Source organism: Lygodium microphyllum, chromosome 26 (genome assembly GCF_053477565.2).
Source record: "Lygodium microphyllum isolate KBCC chromosome 26, Lygodium_microphyllum_v1.1.10, whole genome shotgun sequence".
NCBI lineage: Eukaryota > Viridiplantae > Streptophyta > Polypodiopsida > Schizaeales > Lygodiaceae > Lygodium > Lygodium microphyllum.
The window spans coordinates 8,326,437-8,352,938 of NC_141160.1; the positions used below are offsets into that span (position 1 = coordinate 8,326,437).

Here is a 26,502-nt window from a genome sequence, read left to right on the forward strand (position 1 = left end):
GTTGGTAGAGGTGAGTTGGGATGCAATGTCTTGCTCTTGCAGAAACTCAGAGAACTCGTGGGAGGTAAACTCGCTACTAGAATCACCCCTCATAGTATCCACATGATGTCAACTTTGGTTATGAACCAATAGCACACAAGCATTGAAATAAGTGAAGGCATCTAACTTGTGCTCTTGAGGAAGTACACCCACATGTACTTAGAGAAATCATCTACTAGAAAAAAGTGTGCTATGCTCCATTCAAGGTGGCGGTGGACTTGAGACCAAAAAGATCTAATGAATGAGCCCAAAGGGTTTCTCAGCACGTGTGGTAGGTCGTTGAGGAAAGGGTGTATGATGTTGCTTACCCAAATGACAAGCTTTTTAGACCTCTTGAGATAGTTTTAGGCGTGGAAGGCCCTTCAACATCCCTTGTGCAATAACTCATAAAGAGAGTCATAGCCAAGATGTCCTAAGCGAAAATGCCAAAGATGCTCAAAGTCTTTGGTCTCCTGTTTGGTGGCTAGGGCATGGAAGCGATGCAAGTCTAAGCCAATGGCAGCCAACTCGGTAAGAAAATGAGTTATGCGGTAAAGGCCATTAGGCTATGCCTTGCCCCGAGCAATCACTAAATCAGTTTGAGAGTCTAGGATCTTGACTGTGGTTGTTGTGAAGAAGTTTGCCCATCCCAACCAACAAATTTGTTGAATGGACAACAAGTTCACTCCAAACTGGGGGACATGATAGACATCATCCAGCGAAGTCAGATTTGGACCTTGGTGAACAGTAAAATTGACGTGACCTTGGACTTGAATCTTGACCCTGTCCACAAGCCAAATAGGTGCTAGTGTACTTGATTGTAACGAGTGGGCCTTTGTAGTCACCTTGTTGAGAGGCAACTCATAGATCACATTTGCTGTCTCCAAGGAGACTATGTGGGTCTTTGTAGACTAGTCAGACAAACTTGTTGGAGTTTAGAAGTTCACTGCTATGATGGCTGTGGGGTGGCATTGTGGGTTTGGCCTTGCCATTGCCCATGTTGGGGGTTGCCACCATTAGATCGATACTGGTTGTCATAATGGCTAGCCTTTTGACAATGTTGACAATACCTATTTTTATTAGGTATATTTTGCCATCCAGGTTTGAGAGTGGATTGTGTGGCTCCTTGGAATTCACTAGCCTTATTTTGATTTTGATTTTGATTTGAGTTTGAATTTTGTTTGGCCTTGCTGTGTTACCTCTTTTAAGAAGATGCAACGAGAGCCTCCTCTATTGAGAATGTTTTATTAAACCTGATTGAACAATTGCGCATAATGTAATAGCTGACACTCAAACTCATAAAATGGTAGCATTTGAGGTTGTGAAATCACCTACTACACAAAAGGAAAATATTTCTTGGGCAGCTTGTTAAGGAACATGGTAACTTGATCAAAGAACTTAGGAGCCCTAGTGGTAGAGAACTCAACGAGAAGACATTGATACTCAACTAGCTTGTCAGAAGTGGTGCAACAATGGAAGCATAAACATGTGCTGAAATAAAGTGCTGAACACAAGACAAGAGAAAAGAAAAGAAAGAGAGAACACAATACAGATGAGAATTCAGACGTATGCTCGGGAAATGGAATCCATATATTAGACACGAGATTGTCACATACAACAGCGAGTCATTGGTTGTGTGGGCACTGGCACCGACTCCTCTCTCCACAGGACCTCTAGGTAGTGAACTAATTAACTAAGGAGGAGAAGCCCAAAATATACAGACATGAATAATGCCATAAAATGTGTCAGGTCGGTCAGCAATAAATGCCATAAAGCATAAAATGCTACACAATAAAAATGCCTAAAATATCTACAAAATGTGCCTAGCTCACAATACATGCTCAGACTCACATGAGCTGACATACTCTACTAACATCCTCTCTCAGTTCATGAGCGATCTGATACAATACAATGATACAATGATAAATGACTCATCATAGTCCATACATCACACAGCCTCCAAGTAGAACCATGGATACCCAAGGAGTGGGTGATCAAGTCACCACCAAGGTGTCTCCGAGAGAACTTGATGTTAATGTCAATCGTACCAGCTCCTGAAAATAGAGAAGATCATAGCAACTCTCAATGTCTGTCAATAATGCCTTTGATGTAGCATACGTGACCCCCTATCACCAATGTGGTAGCGCATAAATGACCATGGATCCCCCTTCTTTGGCCAAACCGCCAAAGTGTCCCCTCATGTGACCTACAGACAAAAGCCACCTGCTCTCTATTAAGTAACCAACCCATCATGAACCTGGATGTCAATCCTAGCTCCAAGATTTGAATCTACTAAACTTAGGTCGATGCGTTAGGGACGTCCTCTAGATCCCGTGCATTTGTATAGAAATATAGATGAGGCGTGGTTGCCCCATCTCACCACCCTCTCACACTCCCTCTCTAGCACTGGAGAGTCGTGAGGGATGATCTCATCACCACCACTAGAAAGTAGTTGAGAAAGGAGCCACCAAGCCCTTACCATGATCTGAAGAAGAGGATCCCTTTCGTGCCTTGGACTTCGCCTTGGCCAGAGGATCTGAGTCGGAATTTGAGGCAGATGATGACTCATCGGAGGAGTCCGCATCCCACTTTGTCTTTTGCTCCTTTTTCTTCTTGGAAGTCACTAACTCTTTGCAATCCTTTTACAAATGGCCCTTCTTGCCATAGTGGTAACATTAGGCCTTCGACTTCTTCATCTTCGAACCCCTCTTTGAAGTTGCAAGAGCCTCACGTGAACATCTATAATGTGACAAAAGCCACCCTTGTAGTCACAGAGGCGCCTCATGCTCAAGCAACATGGAGGACATATGAAGAAAATTGACAAGAGTCCTAGATGTTTGCACTTGTAAAGCATTCACCACTCCATCAAACTCTGGAGAAAGCTTATAGAGTACCGTACCAACAAGATGTGTCTCTAATAGGGTAGACTCCGGTGTGATAATCAGGCCCAAGGAGCTTGTCATTAGTGGATGTGCATGGAGCCATATGTAGAGGATTTAGAAGAGAAGTAGAGAAAAAAAAGGCATTTGAAGAGGGAATACAGCCTTAACACGAGCACAAATTGCAAAAAAAAAAAGAGTTCACATATAGTGTAACCCAAAATCTGACCAAAAGAAGACAAAAGTTGTTACAAAAAGTCAAAAAATCAGGCAAAAACTGCCAAAAACAGCATACACGACTTAAAAAATCTACATAATTTGCCCAATCCACAATACATGCGCAGATTCACATATGAGCTGACATACTCTACTAACAAGCTTCACTTTTAAGTTATTATTATTTGTGATTTTAAAGTTTTGGAGCTCATGATCCAAGTTGATGCAACGGGTCCTATCGCGATTTGCATAGCGGTTAGTCAAGTGTGCTCAACGCTTAGATTTTAAGTAAATGTTGAAGCTTAGAGTGAAACTTAGGTAATAAGCCTTGCATAAGCTCAACAATAGTGGAGGCATGATGAGACTTCCATGAGTGGATGACCTCATATGGAACAAGTGCATGATAGGTTGGGATTTCAACCCGCGCATTAAATCCTAGAGGTTGTGAGGGTTTAAGACATTCCTTATCAAATTAGACCAAGTGGTCTAGTTCGATCCATTGTTATGAGCCTTATCATCAAAAGCATGCTTGGTGGATGAGAAGCTAGAACCATGAGGTGTCTATGAAGTTGGATAGGTGGGGTAGGGTAGAGGATAAGATGGTGGTGGTGGTGGTGAATAAGGAGAAGGGGATAATGGTGGATAGATAGAAATAGGTTGTTGATGTTCAATGAGTGCCAATTGATGCAGAGGTACCAAAACTTTCATGGTTCCATATGTACCATAGGTGGAGGTGGAGGCATTGGGACATGATAGCCTTGTCCAAATGTCGGTTGGGACACAATATAATCTTCAGATGGTCCACTATGTAATGCCATAGAGGCATATTGCGGTACCAAACGATCCATACACTTGAGTATATTTGGAATGCACTCCTAGAAGGATAACTTGAAAGTGTGTGCGTGGGAGGTCAAGCCTTTGTCACATGTACACCACTCGGAAACTGGTATGTAGAGGTTCTAAAGGTTATGCCAAAGTGTGTAGAACCCCTCGGTGTGGTATATGGTGGTAAATGTTGCGCACTTAATGAAAAAACTTCTAAATACAGAAAACACAAAACCAATTGTACGACAAAGTAAAACTAATAACATAGAATATAGTTAGGGTTAGGGTGACTTAGAGATAATGAATAATGAAGTGAATGACCATTGAATACATGATGCTTATGCAACAAACATACTATTTAGTGAATACTGAATCTCAAACTCTTGTATCTTTGGGATTAAGGCAGAGGTTGTGAGTTGGAGAGAGTGTCGTACTTCGAAACGGATCTTGAAACACAGCAAGGCAATCTTTGTGTGTCGAACATTAGCAAACACAACCTAGGAGGGTGGATCTGACAAGTAGCGAGGAGAGAGAAAGACAAAAAACGCAAGTACTTAAGGAGAGAAAAAAATTGGGCAATAGTAGATGAGTAGAAATGCAGCCACCAAGAGCAAGGTGACAAGCAGAAGAGAGAGAAAACACCAAATGTAGATACGAGATAACCAAGCCAATGATGGTGATAGTTCCAACAGGGGGTGACAATAGTAAACATAGCTCTAGAGGACTAGGTGACAACTCCAGAGTGACGATGACAGTGAGAAGGTGGAGATAGAGATTGGAAGTAGATGCAAGATGGTAGCATACAAGACGTGAAGGTTTGACCTTGATGTCTTCTATGAACAGGTGGTGGGTAGTAGGGATACAGCTCCTAAAACTTGCAAAAATGAGACTGAGGGAGAGTGGTAGACTGGATGCCTACTTATAGAAAATTTGGGGCACCCAAATTAGGGTTTGGCATGTGGGACATAGTTACTCTCTAGGATCATATTTCTTTTTGAAATAATAAGATTTCTTTATTTATTGAAGCATGTTTTGGGGTTATCTAAGTCACGCTAATTCAGCTTAAGCTCAGCATATAGTCTCAGTTATGAGCTCTCCTAAATCATAGGACTCTAAGTTCGAGAGAGCGAGTAATACAAGGACTTTATGGTCCATAATAGCTTGAAACTCAGTATCGAGTTTAGTAGATAGTGTCAACAGAATAACATGTACAAAAACAAGGGTAGTCCTCTCCGACTTCGCACACCATGCCTATCGTGAGAACATGTACTTTTTTGAAATCTTACTTAATATGTGGATTAATTTTTAATCACATGGTTAAGTAAATGTTGCAATGTGAGGTGTAACTGGGGCTAGAGTAAATTTACGAGCCTGAGTCTTGAGGAAATCATGAGATGTCAAAGGCCAAAGTTGCTATAAGTTATATTGCACAGGTACTTGGTGGTATTTGGTGCTTGTTGTTGGCTTAGGTCATTCACTTGGACATAAGTGTTAGTTGGTGACACTAGAGAAGTGGCGTTTAATGGTATCTAATGCCAATTTGATGGTTAAAGATGGCGCAGAGACACATGGGAATGGAAGTTGCTTGGCCAATTTAATTATTGGCTAGGTTTAGCAGTAGCCTTGGGAAGTGTGCTAGAAATTGAAAGCTCCAAGGCTTGAATTCAACAGAGCTGAACCTGTTTTCAGTCAAATTCAGCTAGAGGGACCACCAAATCAATGAATTTGGGGTATTTTCCATCTTTAATGATTTTCCATCTCCATCAAAGTGGGTGAATGCCAATTGACTATCCAAATCAAGGGGCAAATCAGATTGTTGGTCATATTGAACAACAAGGGGAGTTGGAATATTGAAAGGCATTGGGGGAATCTCATTGTACATTAACTTATTTAATTAAGTTAAAGAAATATCGAAAGGGGCACTAGTTTGGGGTCAACAGGGGGTGTTCACTGTCTTAGATTGTAAGTTATTTTGCATTTCTCAGTTTTGTAATAAATGTTACTGTAGTAACTAAGTTGTAATCAAGGAATTACCACCCATCCATAGAAGGAAGGATGGTTTCATGGTTCCATTGTTGGGATACCCCTCAATCCCTTGATTTGGTGGGTTCGAGGCACCTGATTGCAAGCCAAAGCTTTGTGCTAGTGTTGATTTTTACACTCAACTCAAAAATTATAGCAATATGTCTTCATACAGTGAGATAAACTCAAGCAGTGATGATGCCTCTCAGTATGATCATTCACATGGGAATGAACAATGAAGGAAATGCAATATCTGACCTTGAACAAGGCTTAGACCATGGATAGCAAGCTGAAAAGGTTGCTGTTGGGCAAGATGCCTGGCCTTCAGGGCATAAGGAGGTTGATAACTGGCAAAGTAAAGAGGAATTTGATGACTGGTTCAAGAATCGTATGAGGACAGCAACAAATCTTTTTGTTGAATTGGCAAAAGATCCTCAAATTCTCCGATTTTTGAATGCTTCAAAGAAGCTTGAAGGACAGAAAAGGCAATAAGAAGAAGACGTTTTCTACACCTTTTGGACAGCAAGATGCATTGAAGATAATGCCAAACCCTTCATTTGAAGCTCTAATGAAATAAAACAGCTGGCTCCTATGGGGCAAGAAATGCAAATGCAAGACCATCACGGAAGTGCTAATCCAATGGATTTTGGACAGCCAGGTATACATGCTATGATAGGGCAACGAGGATATGTTGGTGGAAGCACGATTTTTCATGCTATGGTTGGACAAGGACCGTATACGGGAATGTATGGCACAAATCCCTATGGTATGTAGCAACCAATGCATGATGTGCAAGGTCCAATGTATTTGGGTATGATATTCCAAGAAGTAGCCCATCTAATAAGTTACCCTACAAAGTTAGTACAGCCCATAAAGAGGAGATTATGAGTCAGGTGAATGAGCTGTAGAAAAAGGGCTGATTCAGTCGAGCTCATCTCCTTTTTGTTCTCTAGTGCTTTTTGTGCAAAAAAAGGATGGTTCATGGCGTATGTGCATTGATTATCTTGCTTTGAACAAGATCATGATAAAGAATCACTTTCCGATTCCTCGGATCGATGATGTTATGGATAGATTGCAAGGGGCAACCACATTTAGTCGTATAGATTTGAAAAGTGGGTTTCTTTAGATACACATTAGATCGTAAGATGTGCCTAAGATAGCTTTCAGGACATCTTTTTGATTGTATTAGTTTCTTGTTATGCTCTTTGGACTTACAAATGCTCTTGCGACTTATAATCGGATGATGGATTGCATCTTCAAGCCACATAGAGGATGTTAGGAATAAAGGCTCATTGTGCCTTTTACGGTGTTTGAGTGTGAATGCACCCCTACACTCTTGTACTTTATATAGTATCTAAACCTAAAGTGGTAAACCCAGTCATTGTACCATATACTGATTGTGTTGTGCTCTCACTCCTTCAACTCACTCTTCTCTTTGCACTCTTAGGCAAATTTGCCATCAAACTGGTTTTAGAGCGGGGAGCAGACGAGCTGGTTAGCTCTCATAGGCGAGTTGGGAGGAGACAATAGGCAAGTGTTGCAACAGGGCTGCAACAAGCCTTGATGGGTCAGTGTCAGCAGTTGAACGGATTGGTTCAATAGGCGACATGCGCACAAGTACAATAGTGTGCAAATTTGGCCCAAAAATTTGGGGCTCTTCTCGAGTTCGGAGACTTTGATACATGGCAAGACAATCTGGCTCAGCAATTGCACATTTGGTACACATTTGCTCGAGAAATTTTGGGGCTTTTCACATTTAAGTGAAATTTCTTCAACTTCATTGATATTTGTGCACTTTGGACCCAAGAAAATTGGGGCTTTTGCAAAATTTCGTCAATTTGTGGAACAATTGCTTGGTACGTGCACTTGGGCACATGTATTGATGCAATTTGGATGGATTTCCTTCTGAAAATTTGGGGCTTTTGACCAAAATTGTCAAATTTGTGCTTGTGAATGCTTTTGGAGCAAAAATTGCAATCAAGTTTTGGGGATTTCACATGTAATTGATGCCTTGGCCTCTAAATGTGATTGTAATTGCTTGTGAAGTGCAGCAACAAACACTCTAATTTTGAAAATCTATTTGCAAATCTGAAGTTTCTGCAATCTTTGGATTTTCATTGTTGGTTGGTACTTACAATGTACGGTGGTTACTTGTGTGCAATTTGGGCTTGCATTTGGTGACTCTTGAGTTAATTTAGTGTGCAAATTATGGCTGGAAACAGTGACAACAACAATCTTTTGCACATCAAGAGGTTTGAGGGTGTACATAATTTTGCAATATGGCAAAAATAGTGCTACAATGTCTAAGTGTAGAAGAAACAAGTGAAGCCCATAAAAATGGAGGAAATAAAACTTGTAGATATGGAACAAGAAGAGTGGGATGATTTGGATGAGCTTGCACACTCTACCATTGAACTTTTGGTGTTAGACAACTTGCTCTTTAACATTGAGAAGCTGAAATCAGCATATGCAATGTGGCAAAGGCTTGAAGAATTGTTTGCTAAAAAAGGTGCAGCCAGTAAGGTGTATTGGCTGTGTACATTTGATTGAGTTCAACTCAAATTTCAGTCAGCTGATTGCTTTGGATTTCCATATTGATGATGAGTTCAAGGCTACTTTCTTGCTATGCACTTTGCGTGAAAGTTGGGATACTTTCAGGACAGCTTTGAGTAACTCAAATTCTCAATTGTTATATTTTGATGTGGAGAGTTTTTTGCTGATGGAAAAACTCAACATGCAAAATAATGCAGCAAATAAGTCTTCTAATGCATTGCACACTAGAGGCAAATTTCAACAAAAAGGCAGTTCTGAAAATAGTGCATGCAACAAGTCTCGTAGTAAGAATGTGGAGTGCCATCATTGTGGCAAGAAAGGGCACTATAAACGGGACTGCTTTCAATTGAAGAAAGAGAAAGGCAAAAACAAAAACCTTGAAGACAACAAGGCTGAGAAAAAGAACAGTTAGCTTGCAAAGATGAGCAATGTGAAAATAGAAGAGGTAAATATAGTCACTCATGAGAATGACAGTGATGGTGATATACTTCTTGCTTCTTTGAGTGCACATGCATTGATTGCAGATTCTAAGAATGACATGCACACTTGGATACTTGATTCAGGTGCATCCTCATGTCACACCACATCATGAGTGGTTTTCCGACTACAATGGTGCATGCAATGTTTTTCACTTAAAACTAGCAAGTCCGCTATCAAAGGATTTATGGGCACTTTATTTGATGACATGATTGTCTTTTCAAAGAATGAGGCAAAGTATAAAAGTTACTTGGGACATTGTGTTCAATGAACTGTGTGAGCATACGTTGGTTATCAATGATAAGAAAAGTGAATTCTTCTTGCATGAAATTCACTTTTTGAAGCATATTGTACTGGTTGATGGTATTTGCATGGACCATGCAAAGGATGAGGCAATATGATCATGGCCACCTTTGAGAAATGTGCACAAGATCCGCAGCTTCTTGGGTTTATATTCTTACTACAGGAAGTATGTACGCGGGCTTGCTGAAATTGCATCTTCATTGCATGCTTTGCAAAAGAAGGATGTACCATTTAGATGGATAGCAGTAGAAATTTCAGCATTTGAAAAGTTGAAGTAAAAAATGACTTTAGAACCTGTGCTTGTGTTGCTTGATCTAAGGAATTCATTCGTAGTTCAATGTGATGCACGTGGTAACAACATTGGGATTGTTCTTATGCAAGACCAGTGAGTTGTGGCTTACGAGAGCTGAATTTTCCACGGCGCAGAAAAGAATTTGCAAGTCTATAAGAAAGAGCTCTTGGCTATAATTCATACACTATCTACGTGGAAATATTATTTGTTGGGGGTTGATTTTGTAGTGTAAACAGTGCCAGAGTGCAGTGATGCGGAAGCGTAGGACAAAGACTGAGAGAGAGTGAACATAGAGAGAAGAGAGAGAGAAAAAGAGAGTGTAAACACAGAAAATCTGCGGTGTAGTATGCTGTATAAGAGTGCAGAAATACACAAGGAGGCAGAGGAAATATCTGCGTATGTCTTCGACTTGATGACCTCGATCTTTGTCAGCTCGTCTCAGCCAACAGATCTCAAGATCAGAATCTAAAATCACTGAATAATGTACCAACAATGTGCTGGAGGACTGCTATATAAAGCAGAAATAAAAGGCATAAAATAACCAGGTCGGTTGCAGTAAATGTAGCCGACTGCAATAAAATAATGCCAAAAAAACTGTTCGACTGCACTGCATGCTGCCATGTGGCACTTGCGCAGTTTGTTGACGTGGCTGGTTGCTGATGAGGCTCTGTGCTTTGTCTGTTGTTGACGTGGCTTTGTAATCTGTCTGCTGTACCAAACCCTAACTGTGCAGAAACCTTAACACAGCCTGTCCAGGGGATGACTCAAATGCTAATACCCCCTCTCAGATCTTGGACGAGGCATCAGACTGAGGGATCTGGAATGCTGTTGAAGAAGGGCCTAGGGAAGCGCCTTCGAAAACAAATATGCAAGATTATCCTTGGTCTTGTAATACTTCACATCAATGGTTCCATCCAGAATCTTCTCTCGAATGAAGTGATACTGGATCTCAATGTGCTTCGTCCGGGCATGGAATATTGAATTCCATACCAAGGCAATGCAACTCTCATTGTCACACTGCAAAAGAGTAGGACAAGTCTGGGGGCAGCCAAACTCCTCCAACAATCTCTGAAGCCACACAACCTCACATGTGGTGGAAGACGCAGCCCGATACTCCGCCTTAGTAGAAGAAAAGGCTATCATGGGCTGCTTTTTGCTACTTCAAGAGATAACATCTATACCCAAGGTAAAACAGTAGCTTGTAGTAGATTGTCGATGGTCCACATCGCCAGTCCAATTTGAGTCACTCCAACCTGTAAGAACCAGATTTGAAGCATCTGTACATGCGGGATAAGAAATCTCTAAGTCAGAAGTTCCCCTCAAATACCGAAGAATCCTCAGGGCAGTCTGCCAATGCACCTATTTGGGTTTCGCCATGAACCATGCCAAAAGACCCACAACAAAACAAAGATCAACACGAGTGTTGAGAAGCCAAATCAAGGATCCAATCAACTGATGGGAGCGTGAAGCATCCATCATGGAAGAATCTCACTGTGAAGTGGCCTTCCAATTCGGATCCATAGGAGTAGTAATGGGCCAACAAGTCTCCATCTCAAAAGTCACCAAGAGCTTTTGAATGTACCTCTATTGAGAGATGAAAATCCCCCTCTAAGACTGATAAATCTTGTGACCCAAGAAGAAATGAAGAAGCCCCAAATCCGTCATCTCAAATACCTGATGTAAAGCTGTTTTGGTCTCTCGGACCTTCTGTGCATGATCCCTTGTTAAAATCAAAACATCAATATATAACACGAATAACACACGACCAACCTCGAAAGTGTGCACATAAAGCTGTGGATCGGCCTTGGAGCGCCGATATCCCAACTTTGATTGAAGAAATGAGTCAATCTTCTCGTTCCATGCACGCGGAGTCTTCTTGAGGCCATACAAGGCCTTCTTCAATCTGTAAACTTTCCCATTTGAGGATCCAAAGCCAGGAGGCTGCTCAATATAGATCTCCTCTTGCAAGTCACCATTCAGAAAGGTCGACTTCACATCCAATTGATAAACAAGCCATCTCCTATGGCCAGTCCAGGCAAGAACAACTCGAATAGTTGCCATGTAAGCAGTGGGGGCAAAAGTATCACGGAAATCAATGCCTGGGCGTGGAGCAAACCCTTTAGAAACAAGGCGAGCCTTATGTTTGTCCAAAGAATCATCGCTAAGGTACTTGGTCTTGAAGACCCACTTGACACCAATCACCATCTTGTGAGAGGGACAAGGCACAAGAGACCAAGTGCCATTTCTCCCAATAGCCTCCAACTCGGCTTCCATGGCCTTCCGCCTATGATCAGAACGCAAAGCCTCAGCTTCGAAAAATGTGCCTGGTTTCTCCGCGACCTCCGTGGTCCATCTTGCGGTTTCCACTCCTCAGGGACCCCCGCGAACCTCGGAGTGTGTCACGGGCCCAACAAGGATGAGAACGAACCTATCCCTGTCACTCTTCATTTGTTGAAGACTCAGGAACATCCACTGGCGGAAGCTCCTCAAGGGTTGCTGGTGGAAGAGAAGACTCTGAATCAGAAGAATAATCTCCATCAAGAGGCTTTGGCTCCAAAGGAATTGTCTCGGGAGTCCAACTCTCCCTTGGATCTCCAAGGACGGGGTGCTCCTCACTTGCCTCTGTGGCCGGTATTTCCACGAACTGCACATCTCGACTCATGTAGAAATCCCGTTTAACAAGATCAAACAAACGATAACCTTGGGATTGGGATTTATAGCCAACAAAAACTTGTCGTTGGAAAGCCGTCTCGAACTTATCACGCTGCGTCTTTGGAATGTGCACATAAGCATCACATCTAAAGATCCTGAAATAAGAGACATCAGGCTTAGTCCCGAAGCAATTCTCAAAAGGTGTCATCCTATCAACAGCCGAAGTGGAAGATCGATTAAGAATGTGAACTGCGGTAGCCATTGCCTCGGCCCATAGAAATTGAGGTGTCTGTCGGTGCTCCATCATGGTGCGTGCCATCTCAATCACACTTCGGTTTTTCCGCTCCAAAATGCCATTCTCCTGGGGAGTGTTGGTGTTAGCAAACTCCTGGTGAATGCCCCTATCTGTACAAAAACAAGCAAACTCATTAGACATAAATTCACCTTCCTTGTCTGAACGCAAGGTCTTCGGTCGCCAGCTAGAACGGTTCTTCTCAAAGAGAAGCCAATCCTTGAAATGAGAGAAAGCCTTGGACTTCAAAGTCAAGAAATAGACTCAAGTCTTTCTGCTATAGTTATCTACGATCAACATGAAGTACAAGCTTCCCTTCAGGGACTCGGTGCTCATCGGGCCACAAAGATCCGTAGATACAACCTCCCATGGGTGAAGTAGACTGCCTAGAAGCTTTGTTGGGAATTGCATCCCGATGCAGTTTTCCATGAATATAGGAGACACATGGCTGATGGCTCACCACTATGTCTGGCAAGCCTCGGACAAAAGATCCTCGCGACTCCTTCTGCATGTACTTGTAGTTCAGGTGGCCAAACCGAGCATGCCATAGCTCGGGCTGTGTTTGAGAAGTAGCAAGAAGAGAAGCAAGAAGAAGAGAAGTAAGAGCTGAAGAAGACTTCAATTTGTGGACTCCATTTTCCTCATACCTTGTAGAGAGAACCTTCCTCGATCAACAATCAAGGACTCGAACAATATCACTGTCAAACTCCACCAAGAGGCCAAGAGCATAAATCTTATGAACCGAAAGTGAATGATACCCCAATCCTGGCACATGCAACACCTCAAAGGTGTGGGTATCGCCACGTCCATCTGGAATAAGTTGTATCTCACCCTGCGCAGCAACAGACATAGAAGAGCTATCTCCAATGAGAATCTGCCCACGCGAAGGTCGCAAATGGGCAATACCAACGGAAGTAGGAGCCATATGCCGTGAGGCACCACTGTCCACAATCCACTCTCGAGCTTAGGAAGCTATCATCACAGCATCAGAAGTTGTCGGTGTAGAGTCCTCAATGACTGCTAAGTGTAGAAAAGCAGTTGGATGAGAGTGCAGCCACCTCTCCAGAGTCCTTCGTGTCCTTTTTCTTGGTATCCTCTTCTTGTCTTTGTTGGGCAATCTTTCTTTCAGTGATCGGTCCTTTCACAAATATGACAAGTCGATTCCTTCTCCTTGTCCTTCTTGGATTTGCTGTCCTCCTCCTTTTTCTTTTGATCCTTCGCCTTCTTCTGAGAGGCTTGACTAACCAATGTCTCCGATTTGGAAGCATTTTGTCCCTTCAATTGTTCCTCCTAGTCCAAGACCATAGGAACCAACTCTTTCCACTGAAGAGTCGACTCCTGCCTTGAAGCAATAAGAGCGGAATAAAAAGTACCGAATCGTGGTGGCAACTGGGATAGTAAAGTGATCGTCATGTCTTCGGAGGAAATAGGCTTCTCCACATTTTGAACTTGCATTTGACGTTGCAAAATCTTGTTGATGTGTTCTCGAAGCGAAGAAGACTTATCCACGGACAAAGTTCGCATTTGCATCTCCAAAGAAACCCTCTTCATCAAGGTCATTCGGTTGTATATCTGATTGAGCTCCAGTCATATCTCACGAGCCACCGTCAAGTGCTTGATGTGAGCTATCACGGTTGTGGTGTAAGATAGAAATAAAAAAGATTGAATCTTGGCATTCAGTTTGTCCCAATGAGGTTGGGCCTTGGTCGCCTTGGTCAACTCTGCACGAGCATTGGAAGAGAGTTTGGACTCATGCCTCACCAAGGGCCTGTTGATCTCCTCCATCACCAGTTCCGCCAAATCATAAGACTCTAAAATGGCCAACATCATTACCCGCCAGATGCGGTAATTGTCATCATCAAGCTTTTGATTCGTTGGAAGAGCTGGTAGGACAGACACCTTCCTGTCCATGATCGCTTGGAACTCCAAATCAGTCTCTGTAGACATGTTAATCTGCAATACTTGTACAAACGCAAAAACAGCCCACTCTGACTGTGAAAACGCAGCCTTCTAGGACTGATTCCTCCGCTACCCAAACCTTCTTCACCCGTCGGAGGCGATGAAAATGTAAAATCTGCAATGGAAGGCCTCAAACGCAGCCTTTCTCCCCTTCGAATAGCAATAACCTGCAGCAAATTCACCGTTTAGACTCCTTTTCCGCACACCCACGCTCGCTTCAGCCTTGATCCGATGCGCAACCCTCCCGCTTGCCCTCAAATCCTGGAAATGCAGTCTTGTGTCGTGCTGAAATCTCCTCTTCAGAAAGGTTCAGCCCTCAGTCAGTCCATCTTCACCGCTCTGATACCATGTCAAAGTGTAGCGATGCGGAAGCGTAGGACAAAGACTGAGAGAGAGTGAACACAGAGAGAAGAGAGAGAGAGAAAAAGAGACAGTGTAAACGCCGAAAATCTGCGGTGTAGTATGTTGTATAAGAGTGCAGAAATACACAAGGGGGCAAAGGAAATATCTGCGTATGTCTTCGACTTGATGATCTTGATCTCCATCAGTCCGAGAACAATCTGTCTTAGCCAACAGATCTCAAGATCAGAATGTGAAATCATTGAATAATGTACCAACAATGTGCTGGAGGACTGATATATAAAGCAGAAATAAAAGATATAAAATAACATGGTCGATTGCATTAAATGCAGTTGACTGCAATAAAATAATGCCAAAAATACTGTCCAATTGCACTGCAGGTTGCTACGTGGCACTTGCACAGTCTGTTGACGTGGCACTGTACTCTGTCTGTTGCTAACATGGCTCTGTAATCTGCTTGTTGTATCAAACCGTAACTGTGCAGAAACCCTAACACAACTTGTCTAGGGGATGACTCAAATACTAACAGATAGACCATCAAACTTTGAGGTACTTTTTGATGCAGATAGAGTTGTCAGAGAAGCATTTGAGATGGGCAAATTTTCTCTCTATGTTTCACTTTCAAATTGTATATATTGATGGTAAAAAAAATGTTGTGGTTGATGCATTGTCACGCAAGTCACAAATTTCATCCATTAGTATGATTTATCACATTGAGTTGGATGCCATGAAAGAGTAATATATTTCTGATTTAGACTTTGCTAATGTTTATGATTAGCTTTGCAATGGCCAAAGGTATAAACACTTTGTGCTAAGAGATGGAATTCCGATGATGCATGGACGATTGTGTTTCACAAAGCAATTAAGGGCTAGAGTTGTCACTGAAAATCATGCTTCTCCAAATGCAGGACACAGAGATATTGATGCCACGGTCAAGGTAGTGGAGTATTTTTTTTTATTGATCAGCTTTGAGGCATGATGTAGAAAATTTTGTTAAGACATGCATCGCATGTCAGAAGGTCAAGCATGATAGGCAAAAGATGTTGGGTTTGTTGCAACCCTTGCTTATTCCAAATCAGCCTTGGCAGAGTATTGCAATGGACTTTATTTTTGAGCTTTCTGAGACACCTACAAGGAATGATGGGATATCGACTATCATTTGTAGGTTTAGCAAACAAGCTTATTTTATTTCGGTGAGAAAGAAAATAAAGGCTGATCATATGGCACAATTGTTTTTGTAGCACATCTTTAAGTATCATGGTATACCAGAGTCGATCATTAGTAATCAAGACTCTCGGATGACCAATTTATTTTTGAAGGGGTTGTTTGAGAATATGGGTATCACGTTGAAATTCTCATTATTCTTCCAGCCGCGTTTAGATGGTCAGTCTGAGAAAGTAAATTCCACAGTGTTAAATTTGTTGAGGTGCTATGTTTCAGAACACAAGACACAGTGGGAGCAGTCTTTACTCTTGGTTGAGTTTGCTTACAACATAGTGCATAGTTTTATGTGCAAAGCTTCACTTGAGGTGGTTGAGGGTGGTAAGAAGGTACCACCTATTCTACAAACTAAGGATAAGATCTTTGAGGCTATGATCTTTATGTGGATAACTTGAATTTAGTCTATGTAAAGATAAAATATGCACTTTAAAGATTGTAAGAAAAGCAAAAGAGTGCAGTTGGTCAACATAGACGGGCTTTGTAGTTTGCAGAGGGTGATTATATATTGTTGCATTTTTAAAAGGCAAGGCTAAAAAAGATAAAATAAAGAGGATTATTGTATCCGAAGTTGAGTATGAGATACTATGGGTCCTTCTAGGTGTTGGAGAAGATCAACAATGTGGTATATTGATTGAAATTATCTCCACATTGGCAGATACACAAGGTCTTTCCTGTCAGCTTGTTGAGGTTTTTTCATGATGATGTGCTAGAGGATATGTCTGTTGAAATTTAGTTTGAGATTGAGGAGTTGGATGAGATTTTAGTACCCAAGCAGATTATGGTACATAAGGAAAGAAAGGCCAAATGTAAAGTTTCCAAGAGATACTTGGTGAAATTTCAGAATTGTTTACTAATGGATGCTAAATGGATAGAAGAAGATGACTTGGTCGACTATCCTTAGTTGTTGCAGCTTCACCTAGATGCCTTTCAATTAGAACGGACCTTAGTTCGGGCTTCGTTAGGTGGTTTAGTGAAGCAAGAGTCTCGATTATTGCTTGATGCTGAAGGGGGAGGTAGCATTTTTACTTCTCCAGTTATAGACAACTCTCATATGTAGTGGATCTCGGATGTATTCAGCATACATCCAAGATACTGTGTTGACAGTATGTTTGCCATGAGGTTACTACTTAGTGTACTAGTCACTGTGAGATGTATGCAAATGAGTATGAGTTTCACCTGGGCGTTGGAACTATACTTTTGCATCAACTTATGATCAATTTAATATGAATTTTGCCTTAGGCAAAAGTTTTGATCAGTTTTAGCTCACTCTTTGATGAGCTTGAGGATCGTGTATGGTCACATTTGGGATCAGTTTTGCATCAGTTTTTGCATTGATTGTTGGTTAGTTTTTGCAATGAGTTTGTGATTAGTTCGGGTTTACTTTTGCAACAGTTTGTGATCAGTTTTCAGATTAGCAAGTGATCAATTTATGAATAGATTATGCTCAAATTTCAATGGTTTACTTTTGGTTCCATGGACGATAGTATATGTTATGATTCCATTGATGATTTAGCCTTGGTTTATGCTTGGTTATGCTATGCTATGGTTTGGTTTTGCCGGATGAGTTGAACTCATGAAAAATAGACATTCACATGATAATCTGGAAATGCTTTTGAGATTCTATGTGAGTCTTATGTTATGTTATGATTGGCTGGTAATGTGTTGGATCTATGGAATGATTGAGCAACAGTGCACAATGTTGTGTAAACTATGATGCTTTGTAGAGATTCTAGTCTACTATTTTACTTTTGATGCATTTGGCAGTGCAATCAAGGATGATTGTAAGGTTTTTAAGGGGAAGGGTTGTTATGAGGACATGTATTTTTGAAACCTCACTTAACGTGTGGATTAATTTTTAATCACATGGTTAAATAAATGTTACATATGTGAGGTGTAACTAGGATTAAAGTAAATTTATGAGCTCGAGACCCAAGGAAAGCATGGGATGTCAAAGGCAAAAGTTGCTATAAGTTATGCTCTACAAGTACTTGGTGGTATCTGGTGCCAGTTGTTGGCTTAGGTCATTTCTTTGGACATAAGTACTAGTTGGTGATGCCAAAAGATGACGTACTAGGGAGACAATAGAGCTTGCGGGGAGAAATATGGAGTGAACTCGGTAAACATGAAGAAGAGAAGGGAAGAGAGAAGAAAATCTGATGAATGGAACGATGAAGATGTGAATCATGAAGTGAATGTGATATAAGGGATCAAGGGTGTCGTAGCACAAGGAAGATGAAGATAGCCACGAACCATAAACCGTAATGCCCTCTTGAAGGAGTGTGAGGGTCGTGGAGAGGTTGAAGAGAAGAGGTGACGGACTGAATGAATCAGTTGTGAGGAATGAATGAGAGAGTGATCTATAAATAGGCATAGTCAATCTAGGATGGCGCCCCTTTTTGGGGTTGCAAACCCTAAACGTAAAACGCAGAAACGCAAACTATGGGTGAAGGGTTTCTCAACAGTCCCTCTCAGGCCCAAAAAAGAGAAACAAGAGAAGAGTGAGGTGGAGATTCAATGCTATATTCTGAAGAATGCTTATGCAACAGCTGTTACTTGGACAATGTTCCTCGTGGGAAAATTGTTCACTTGCCTAAGCGCCCTAGTACAAAGATGATGAAAACATGCAATGCAAAGGAATGTCGGACTTTGTGTGGTGCCGAGAACCATAAGGATATGCCCGTACTCAATCACGGGAGGTGGCTCCATGCTGACCAAGTGACCAAGGCAAGAAGATGTAGAAGACTCCTAAGATCCAAGATTTTCACCGAAAAGGGGACATGCAGTAAAGACCAATAGATATAGTGAATTGGAGAACCCGAAACACAATCTTGGGAGAGAAGCCACTAGCTCTGTGCATCCATGTTGCAAGGAATACGAAGGTCTCGTCACCAAGTCGTAGCTGAACCTCCGAGGTTCCGATGTAGGTAGTACATGAAGATCCTAGGTATCAGTAGAAGAGATAATTGGTCGAAGACAGCCACCCTAAGAAAGTAGATGATAGGTGAAGAACTCTATGTGGAGTAGATTTTCCCTCTGAGGTGGGAGGTGGAGGGGCCCTCGCTAAAGTCGAAGAAGTTGCCCTCTCTGAGGGCAAAGAAATAACATCCCCCTTAGAATTCCTCTTTGAAGTAGATAGGGAATCCAAAAACTCATGGATCACGGACTTTGAAATGTTTGATGATGAAGGAAGTGCCGCCGGTCGTGCCGAAGAAGGTATTTGGGGTGCCGAGGAGGAAGCCAGAAAGCACCCAGAAGTGGAATCTCGAACTTGAGTGAAAGAGGGTGGGGAAGGAGGCTCAGGAGGAGCCAAGGGTGGAGAAGGGTGGGGCTTAAAATGAGCAAGAGATGGGCAGTAGTTGTTGTCTCTCGGAAGAGCAGACTGGATACGGAAGAAGAGGAAGGAGTGGAGTAGCCACTGTCTCCTCGAAGGAGCAGACTAACGAGGAGACGGTATCAAACAATCAATCTCTCGATGGAGCGGATTGCAGATTTGTAGGTCGTAAAAGCCATTGTACCAGAAAATAAGTGGGAGAAGACTGTCACTGACATTGCGACGATCTCCAGGAGGTCGTAGTGCCAATCGATCCTCCATGTGCTCGAAAGGACTTAGTGCGCATCAGATGCATCTTATTGCCTTAAGCATAGTACTCTGATAGCCGATACAGAACGATCTCTGTGGCCTAGAAAGAAGAGGTGGCACAAGGAGTGCCGGGTGGAAGATGCATGTACTCCGGAGGGGTGGAGAGGAAAGGTCAATGTTTACAAGCATTGGTGGTGTGTCCGGTGATGCCACAGTAGGAGCACCCAGTAGTGTGGTCATTTGTTGGTAAAGAAGCCATGGATACCAGTGTGCCTTGCCGAAGAAGGAAGAGGTTAGCCACCACGAACCACGAACCACGAACCACGAATTGCAATGTCCACCTCAAGGGGTGTGAGGGCAGTGTGAAACACGAACCACAATGTTTGCCTCAAGGGGTAGGAAGGCAATGGAAGGGTTGGAAGTGAGTTGCTAGTGGGAGGAGGATGCGACCAGCAGTAAGAGGTTGCAACCAATAGAAAAATGCAGGTGAGGAGAGGAGAGAGAAAGACTAAAACCGCAGACAACAGGTGAGAGAAAGACTTAGGTAGGACAGCTTGCAAGAGAGAGAAATACTAAAAACGTAGGTAGCAGGTGAGAGAAAGACTAAAAACGCAGGCAAGACAGCTTGCAGGAGAGAGAAAGACTATAAACGCAGGCAGGACAGCTTGTAGGAGAGAGAAGGGCTGAAAACGTAGGCAACAGGACTGTGATGATGTGGGAGGCTATACGGCAGCAAGTTTGCGCAGGAACAACAGTTGCTTGATTGAAATCTTGAAGCCATGGGGAAGGCTTAATGGCCTTTGTAAACTCACATGAATGGGGAATAGAAAGGTGTGGAAAGGTAACAATTGATGGAGACAGCAATGGACAGCTTCGACTGAGATGTCCTCTGCGAACGGGGTGTAGCAAGGAAGCTGAAACACTTGAAATCTGCAAAAACGAGATTTTGATGCAGCGGAAGAAGAAGAGAGTGGAAGTTGAATCTGCTACCGGTCTTTGCCTTCATTGGAGTGGAGGATCTTTGCCGTTGTTTGAGCAGATCCAGCTTTAATACCATGTCAGAAGATGATGTACCAGCAAGACAGTAGGGTTTGCGGGGAGGAACACGGAGTAAACTCGGCAAACATGGAGAAGAGAAGGGAAGAGAGAAGAAACTCTGATGATTGGAATTATAAAGATCTGAATTATGAAGTGAATGTGATACAAGGGACCAAGGGTGCCGTAGCACAAGGAAGATGATGAAGACAACCACGAACCATGAATCGCAATGTCTTCTTGAAGGGGTGTGAGGGTAGTGGAGAGGTTGGAGAGAAAAGGTGACGGACTGAATGAATCAGCCACGAGGAATGAATGAGAGAGTGGCCTATAAATATGCATAGTCTGTCTAGGATGGTGCCCCTTTTTGGGGCTGCAAACCCTAAACGCAAAACACAGAAACACAAAAACGCAAATTGCGGGTGAAGGGTTTTCAATAGGTGATACTAGAGAAGTGGCTTTTAATGGTACCTAGCGCCAATTTGATGGTCAAAGATGGCGCAAAAACACTCAAGAATGGAAGTTGCTTAGCCAATTTAATTATTGGCGAGTGAGATCAAATTTTTGGGTACCAAAATAATTATTAGATTAATTTTCAGTATTTAAAGGTTAAAAATTAACATTTATTTGTGGATAATGTTGAAAAAACCATTTGGAAAGGTTGCCACTTGTCAAAAATGCCCATGCAAGACTAAAAAACGTCTTTAGAGGCCGGAGGCATTTTAGTGCTTGCAAGAGAGAGGGAGGAGATGCTGGTGGTCTGATTTGCAACCATTGGAGAACCTTTTGAGATAGCCAAGGCAGGAGAAGACCAATCAACAACAAATGACAGTATCTATAGGCTGTTGAGACAGGGCAGCAGCAATAAATGATTGATTTTCTTTAGTTTTTTGCATTCACAAGCTGTTGAGATAGGGCAACAACAGTAAATGATTGGTTTTCTTCAATTCTTCAGGAAGAAAGTCTGAATTTTCTCTCTCCTCAGCATTCTCTCTTATCTCCTAGGCTTTCTACACTCTTACTTGGAAGACTATAGCATTGAGTTCACCAAAGGTTGAGAAATTTCTGATTTCTTTGCTATAAACCCTAATCTGCAGAGTAGAAATTAGGGTTTAGCAGCAGCCTCGGGAAGCATGCTAGAAATTGGAAGCTCCAAGACTTAGATTTAACAGGGTTGAAGCTGTTTTTAGTCAAATTCAGTTGGAGGGACACCAAATCAATGGATTTTGGGCATTTTCCATCTCCATTAAAGTGGGTGAAGGCCAATTGATTGTTCGAATTAAGGGGCAAATCAAACAGAAGGCTTGCTGGTCATTTTGGATAGCAAGGGGAGTAGGAATACCGAAAGGGATTGGGAGAATCCCATTGTACATCAACTTCTTCTTCAATTAAGTTAAAGAATTATTGAAAGGAATGCTAGTTTTAGGGCCAACAAGGTTTTCATTGCCCAAGATTGTAAGTTAATTTGCATTTCTCAGTTTTGTAATAAATGTTATTGCTATAAGTAAGTTGTAATCAGGGAATCACCACCCATCTATGGAGGGAAGGTTGGTTTCAATGCCAGTGTCTACTAGGGCGTCCTTGACGAGTTTCAATCGCTAGAGGCAATGAAAACTCAAAACTTGCTCCAAAAGGCCGGAGAGCTCATTACGCAAACGAGTCTCAAGTAGAGGCAAAAATGCAGGAGACGGAGCAGATTCACAAGATTTAGGGCAAAAAATATTTTTTCCCGCTTTTTGACCACATGAGTACTAGCTTGAAGCGCCATTTTAGAGGTCCCATTTTGGACTTAACTAACCGTACTGTTTTGGGGCAGCCTGAAACAACGTTTTGGGGTATTATGTCAATCTTGGACAGTTGATACCAAATTGGCTGCAACAGTTGTTGACTCTTGTGGTTTTTCTTTATCTTGTATTGCTGTGAATTAAAGTACATTGAGATATGGGCTGATCTCCTTTAGTCTTCAATACAAATGGCTGCCATAAATGACTAGTAACAACAATGATCAATTTGCACCTCGATTTGATTAGAGATTGGGCATACATTTATCCTTGGGCTCTTGCATGTGGGCCAAATCAAATGGGAATGGTGTCACCCTTCAGATCACTTGCAAAATCTCCATTCACAACTCTACTTTGAGTACAGGCTCTTCAATTATTGGGCATGGAACTTGAGGTGGCTGAGAAACCTTAACTGCTGTTGTAAATTAGGGTTTTAGCAGAAAAAATCACTGCTACTCCAAGCCAATGGCTAGAATTTGTTTAGAATTGTTGAGGGATTGTTAGAGAATGAGAGAGAAAATTAGATGGGAGGGAATCTTGTGAATGATAGTTATGATGGTGATTTTGATGGCACCAAGAGCTTCAAACGGGGGGTAAAACCCTAGTGCCACAAGTGTGTTTGGCAGGCCCTCCTCTTCTGTCACCACTTCTCATTGAAGTGGAGAAGGAAACATGTTGCCTTCGCTCTATTATGCTGTGCCATCAGCTGTTACCTGATTTTGGGTGCTCCTTGATGGCTGGTTCCTCTCTCTCAATTGCTCTCCACCCTCTCTCAACCTCTAGAATGGCTACCACCACCCTCAACAAGCACCAACAACCTTCTCTTAGCTTGCACGGGCAAGTTTGTCAAGTGAAAGCCTCTCAAAAGCAATTTCCAGCATTAGTTAATTAATTTTCAGAATTAAATTTTTGAAATTTAATTAATTATCCATTTGACCATGTCTATTAATTGGTTGGTTCCCAACCACATTTAATGTGCTAACCCTTTTGAAACCTTGAGTTGTTGCAAACAGTAAATGGCCTTAGACTAGTATTAATTAATTACTTAATAATGCCTAGTCCTAATGTCACACAAGACATTTTAAAGGCCCATCTAATAGCCTAGGTCCAAATTGGCACTAGGCACCACAAATACGTGTCTCACATAACTTAATACAACTTTGGCCAATATCATCCATCGTATATCTAGGGTACTTAGGTTATCACCACGACGTAACTGACTTGCACTTCACATGTACACAACTTAATAATGCCAAAGCTAGGCATTAAAATAATGTGTCCATGTGACTGTTTCTATTTCGTGACCTAGGAGCCTTTGTACCTTCGTCAACTTCTTTGACAATTACAACAATCCAAGGACCAATCCAACAATTGTCTACTCCCATGATCAAAGTGCCATTTCCCTATCTCGGAGCTCAATCTTTGTTTCACAAACCAAGCACATTGTGTTAGAGGATATATGTCTTGGACAACCATGGCCATCGAGTGCACACAAGTCTTAGTGGTTTACCACCATCTGAGTTCAGCAGGAGTCCTACAGTTCAGCCCTCAGCTGGACTTTTCTGTATGGAGAGCAAACTATTTTAGACATGAACTGAACTACTGTGTGAATAGATGCTAGTAGAACATTATCGTACTTGATTCTTCTATCTCATAACATAAATCGGATGCTCTTCGACTTTATTGTAGTGTTTGGAAATATAGAGAGGCAATGCTATTTTTCAAAAAATTTCACCAAACCCCTAATTTGACTTAGCAGGCAAGCATGCCAAAGCAATATCTACCCTTACGAGGTCAGCCTATTGCACTTTACAGGCAAGTGAGGTTCCTCAAGTTTTCTCTACTTGAATAGAATGTGGCATTTGACATTCATATCTCCCACCTAAACATTTGTTTTGCCATGTTTTGCAGCTTTCATACCTTTGCTAGAATGGAGGAAGTTAAGGAGATTGTTGTCGTGTGTGATCCTTCATATCAAGACATTTTTGAAGGTGACCTTTAGTGTTTCTGAATGTTTTTGCCCAAAACAGATAATAGATGAATAAGTTTCTCATTCAAGAAAGATATAAAATGTTTTTGAGTTCTTTTTCTTCACACAGCCATTATAATCTTTTCATAGTTTAGAATGTCCTTCCTATCCAAATAATGATGTGGTACTTTGTGTTACTATTTCACAAAAGCTATACTGCTGGATTTTTGCACAGCTTTTGCTTTGACTGCTGCTTATTTTCTTGTCCAATGTCTTCCTCGGGTATTTGTAAATGCTAGGAACATAAAAATATTATGTTCGTGGTGTTTTCGGGTACAAAACCTATTCTTTTGAGTAATGTAGTGGTAGTGGGTTTTTGTGTGTGGAATCGAGTGCTGTCTGTTTAAGAATGGAGGAATAGCCTTTCGTTCTTTATATACTTGTCCTGCCAAAACTTTTGTAGTTGGCTTTTAATTTGAATTTTATTTGATTTTTGGGGCTGTGGGAGAGCCAAACACATTGGCCGACAATTGAGGATTAGTTTTGATCCGATTTCTCATAGCATAACATAAACTTCTCATTTTTGAATCGATTGGCTCCTTGCATGGAATCTGGATAGGTGCTGCTGCTGCTGTTGTTGCTGCTGATTTTTGCTAAACAAAAACCATTTACATAATTTGATTTGGATATGCAACTTTCCATCTGCATGCTTCATGAATCATAACTGATGATTTGTGTAGGTGTTGTTTAATAACATTTGTTCTTCTTCCTCTCTGTTCATATATTATGAGTTTGTAAGTGAAAGTATGCTCGTTTTTAGCCTAGAGCTCTAAAACGGACTCCTTTCCCACCTCTTGTGAGTTAAGATTTGATTGTATAGTTTTGTGTATGTAGTTTGGTTTTTCCTATATGTGACAGATCAGGCACATGTTTAAGGGAATTCTTTCACTCATATAGGCTCTCTTTCTTGAGGTTGTTCTTTCTGAGTATGACTAAAAGATTAAGCAGTGCATACTTTAGGCCTCACTTTGACTATAGTATTGCAGAGGCTGGAAAACAGGAGCCTAATTTTACATTAAAATTTGCTTCTCCTGGGAAAGAGAGGCAGTTTTCTGTATTGAATGGACTCCAGGCAGGTGAATTTCGAAACTAAACCTGTTTTCAAGTTCTACGCATTCTATGAACTGTATTTTAGTTAGTGTGAAAGGTACAATAAATAGTGGGAAGGAAGTACACTGACGATGAAGAAAATAATCAAGATATGGGTTTGGTGCTATATGTTGCCTAAAGCTTGGGGGGTTTTCACACGGTTTGTTATTACAGGAGATATGTGAAACCACGAAGTTGGTGTGTGTTCATGACTCAGCAAGGCCTTTAGCCTTAGAGAAGGATATACGCAAGGTAGGTGCATGTAATGCCCTGTTCCCCTATCCAGCCTAAGAATTTGGATCCTTAAAATAGATCATTTTTGGGCTAATTAAACCATTTGGTGACAGCTCAAAGTATTATAACTGTGCCGAATTACTGACTTATTTAAAGACTGTAAAAGTTCAGAAAATTTCCCTTGTTTACTAATGTTAGCTCTGTTTTCTGACAGGTGATTGCTGATGCATATGCCCATGGTGCAGCAGTGTTAGGAGTACCTGTAAAAGGCACAATCAAAGAGGTTAGTAATGGACTTGTCTAGGGTTGACGAAGTCCATTGCATAATACAGTGCACTTTGCCTTGCACACTGACACGAATCTCCTTAACAAAACTCTGGCTATTTTGAACGAAAAATAACATTAATCTTGTAATCTGGAGTTCACCCCAGTTTTTGGCCCTCCAGTTTTCATGGAAAAGAATTACCAAACCAGCCAGAAGTCATGTTTTTCACTGTGGCAGTGGAGTTACAAAATGGAGGCATAAACATGCTGGGGAAATGCACGATCAAGGAAATATGAGAACATTTGGTTGTCTGGATTGGGCTTAGTTTGTACATTGCTGTATTTAGTAGCATTGTGATGTCTTCTGCATGTGTACAGGCCTATGCATATTTGGGTAAATTTTTTTTGGGGTGCATAGATA

At 41.6% G+C, this 26,502-nt stretch overlaps 1 protein-coding gene across 1 annotated transcript in view; it reads left to right on the top strand.

Annotated features, from left to right (window-relative positions):
• ISPD (Nucleotide-diphospho-sugar transferases superfamily protein) overlaps window positions 1-26,502 on the top strand; it is a 37,829-nt gene that overhangs the window by 9,943 nt on the left and 1,384 nt on the right. Inside the window, exons 3-7 of the mRNA XM_087668139.1 lie at window positions 24,225-24,280; window positions 24,377-24,456; window positions 25,481-25,566; window positions 25,758-25,835; window positions 26,032-26,100. Of these exons, the coding sequence (XP_087524265.1) occupies window positions 24,225-24,280; window positions 24,377-24,456; window positions 25,481-25,566; window positions 25,758-25,835; window positions 26,032-26,100 (369 nt within the window). The remainder of the gene's footprint in view (window positions 1-24,224; window positions 24,281-24,376; window positions 24,457-25,480; window positions 25,567-25,757; window positions 25,836-26,031; window positions 26,101-26,502) is intronic.